Source organism: Solanum tuberosum, unplaced genomic scaffold (genome assembly GCF_000226075.1).
Source record: "Solanum tuberosum cultivar DM 1-3 516 R44 unplaced genomic scaffold, SolTub_3.0 contig00077, whole genome shotgun sequence".
NCBI classification, from domain to species: Eukaryota; Viridiplantae; Streptophyta; class Magnoliopsida; order Solanales; family Solanaceae; genus Solanum; species Solanum tuberosum.
In genome coordinates, this window is record NW_006240409.1 from 3,825 (window position 1) to 7,207 (window position 3,383).

The 3,383-nt window shown below is 37.3% G+C and overlaps 1 protein-coding gene across 2 annotated transcripts; it reads left to right on the forward strand.

Moving 5' to 3' along the window:
- Window positions 1-214: 214 nt before the first annotated feature.
- Window positions 215-1,277, forward strand: LOC102597090 (chlorophyll a-b binding protein 1C, chloroplastic-like). Of its 2 annotated transcripts, none has more exons than XM_006367964.2 (2): window positions 215-908; window positions 1,029-1,277. In XM_006367964.2, the coding sequence occupies exons 1-2, from the start codon at window positions 279-281 to the stop codon at window positions 1,194-1,196; spliced, it is 798 nt and encodes a 265-aa protein (XP_006368026.1). In that variant the 5' UTR covers window positions 215-278; the 3' UTR covers window positions 1,197-1,277. The 2 variants fall into 2 exon arrangements, with proteins under 2 accessions (XP_006368026.1, XP_015161358.1); XM_015305872.1 differs by having other exon boundaries at window positions 215-870; window positions 991-1,277.
- The last annotated feature ends 2,106 nt before the right edge of the window (window positions 1,278-3,383 follow it).

The window sequence follows — 3,383 nt, forward strand, 5'->3', positions numbered from 1 at the left end:
AAATCACAGAATAGAGTTCAAGCCTTGTAGCCAGTGGACAACATTAGTTGGGTCCCCCTGTAAACATCATGGAAAATTGATGGACTAAAGATTGCCAAGTTGCATTACTTGCTACACATGGGATCTTGATACCCAATGAGATTATAAATATAGATATTACTAGATAAGGACTCTTTCCCTCTTACTCCCTATATATGGTGAATTAATTCAACACATCACAGCAAACTTCAACAATTTTCATATCATCAAACACTTGCTTTTCTCTTAATATAAACACAATGGCAGCTGCTACAATGGCTCTTTCTTCCCCTTCTTTTGCTGGACAGGCAGTCAAACTTTCACCATCTGCCTCAGAAATCTCTGGAAATGGAAGGATCACTATGAGAAAGGCTGTCTCCAAGTCTGCTCCATCTAGCAGCCCATGGTATGGCCCTGACCGTGTTAAGTACTTGGGCCCATTCTCTGGTGAGTCCCCAAGCTACTTGACTGGTGAATTCCCTGGTGACTACGGGTGGGATACTGCTGGACTTTCAGCAGACCCTGAAACCTTTGCCAAGAACCGTGAACTCGAGGTGATCCACTGCAGATGGGCTATGCTTGGTGCTCTTGGATGTGTCTTCCCTGAGCTCTTGGCCCGCAACGGTGTCAAGTTTGGTGAGGCTGTGTGGTTCAAGGCTGGATCCCAGATCTTCAGCGAGGGTGGACTTGACTACTTGGGCAACCCAAGCTTGGTCCATGCTCAAAGCATCTTGGCCATTTGGGCTTGCCAAGTTGTGTTGATGGGAGCCGTTGAGGGATACCGTATTGCAGGTGGACCTCTTGGTGAGGTTGTGGACCCACTATACCCCGGTGGAAGCTTTGACCCATTGGGTCTTGCTGATGACCCAGAGGCATTTGCTGAACTCAAGGTAAAGGAGATCAAGAACGGCAGACTTGCTATGTTCTCCATGTTTGGATTCTTTGTCCCCGGTGGAAGCTTTGACCCATTGGGTCTTGCTGATGACCCAGAGGCATTTGCTGAACTCAAGGTAAAGGAGATCAAGAACGGCAGACTTGCTATGTTCTCTATGTTTGGATTCTTTGTTCAAGCCATTGTTACCGGAAAGGGTCCATTGGAGAACCTTGCTGATCACCTTGCAGACCCAGTAAACAACAACGCCTGGGCCTTCGCCACAAACTTTGTTCCCGGAAAGTGATCATAAAATGATCTCAAATTTTCATGTAAAGTTGTTGTGAATGAGTTGACAATAGAATGGATTTTTCTTATATTCCAATGATTTTTAGTCCTGAATTTTCATTTTCTAAACCCGCGATACGAATCAAACACTAAAACTTTCATTCCAAAAAGAAAAGAAATAGAATAATGCCCTAATGAACACTTTCGACGATATGGTAATTAAAAAACCACAGTAAAGGTGTTTATAGCTTAAAACTTCAATTTGTAGAACAGAGCATGTTTGTTAGGTACATCGTCTATGCTATGTTTGAGCTATTAAGACACACATATATATATTGACAATAACAACAAACAGATAGTATATTGTTTGCTTAAAAGTTAACCTTATAAATTACCTTAATTTCCAGTTCGAAATACTCTGCAGATTTTTATGCCAAAGCGCTGAAAATTGTTGCCCGATTAAAATTTTCCATTATCACGTACAGTTGTGTATAGGGATCATTATGATCTATGACTAATGTCTCTTCATGACCATGAGATTAATTAACAAAAATCTATTCAAGGATCTATGTTAAAAGAAGAAAAAAAAAGGATGGCGTATTGGCGTTCTTTGATTGTCTGTGTCTATGTTGCTAGGACTCTTCAAAAATGTCAACAGGTGTGTGTTGGACGAATGTTGTATTCTTAAATTTGTAAAATCCAAAAACCAATATCTTCACTTTATGTGAATTAGAACTTGTAAAATAACTACTCCATATGTATTATGAATTTATGATTTGACTCAATCTTGCTTATGCTCAGACTGACCATAATTTTTACCAAGGGGATTCAAAATATGAAAAAAGAAAAAGTAAATACATAGGCATAAAGAAGTCTAAGGGGAATTCAACTATATAAGTATATAATTTTAATTAACCATGTATAAATAGTATAATTTTCTACCAAAAGAGGTTTGGATGAAGTCATCGGCTCTACCTGGCTCTGCTCCCGCTTATGCTGATGAGTAGTATATACTCCCTCTATCCACTTTTAATTGTCATGTTGCTCTTTTCGAAAGTTAATTTGACTAATTTTCAAAATTAAATTAGACTACATTAATTCGATATTTTAAATAAAAAATTTAGATATTCCAAAACTATACGAAAAGTACTATATATTCTATTTTTTTTGCATATCAATATGATGAAAAAATATATCGTAAAATGTTAGTCAAAGTTATTATCGTTCGACTCTAAAAAAAAAAAACTATCACAATTAAAAGAGGACGGAGGTAGTATATTATTACTGGGAACTAAGCATATAATCTAAATTACTTTGTTAAGGTCCGATGTTGAAGTTTTTTTACTTTTTTGGTACTGATTCCCCGAAGAAATTAAATATATTCAGAAAATAGATATCTGAAATTAAGGTATTTTCGTTTGTCTTTTTGATTAACTAGGAAAGAATAAATTTGGAGCGAATATCACCTGTTAATCTCATTGCTTTTTACAATCATAATTAAGCATGCAAATTGCAATTTTAATTTCCCATAATTTGTAAGTGTTGAGTAATGACAATATCTTGCGGCAAGGCCCACGAGGGACTGGGTGGCCTGGATCGGAGTCATGATCGAACATGGTGCTTGCTTGGTGGATTTAGTTAAGAAATAAAGCTACACACCTTTGCTATCGGCTATAGCTTTTGGCATGTAGTAAGTGTTTGATTCTAACGGTATGTCAAATAATAATTCATTTCAAATTTTCATGTTCTTACTTAGCTGACTAATAAACTGTAGAACCAGGGAGAATAGATGCATCAAAAAATATCCCGAATGGTCCTACATTGAATGAGCTAGCTGTAGAAACAGTTGGTGTCTTTATCCTGCTAGTGGAGGTGTCATATTGTAAACTCACAAGATAGATAGAGTGAAATCCTTGTAGCCATACATAGGAGGACAACATTGGTTGGGTCCCCCCTTGTAAAATCATAGAAAGTTGATGGATTGGAGATTGCCAAGTGTGCTACACATGGAATCTTGATAGCCAATGAGATCATAGATATAGATATCACTTGATAAGATGATTCTCTCTCTTTCCTCCTATATATTCTCAACCCCAACTAACTTCATCTTCATCACACCCAACTTTCAACATTTCATACCATCAAACACTTACTTTTCTCTTAATATAAAATAAACACAATGGCAGCTGCTACAATGGCTCTTTCT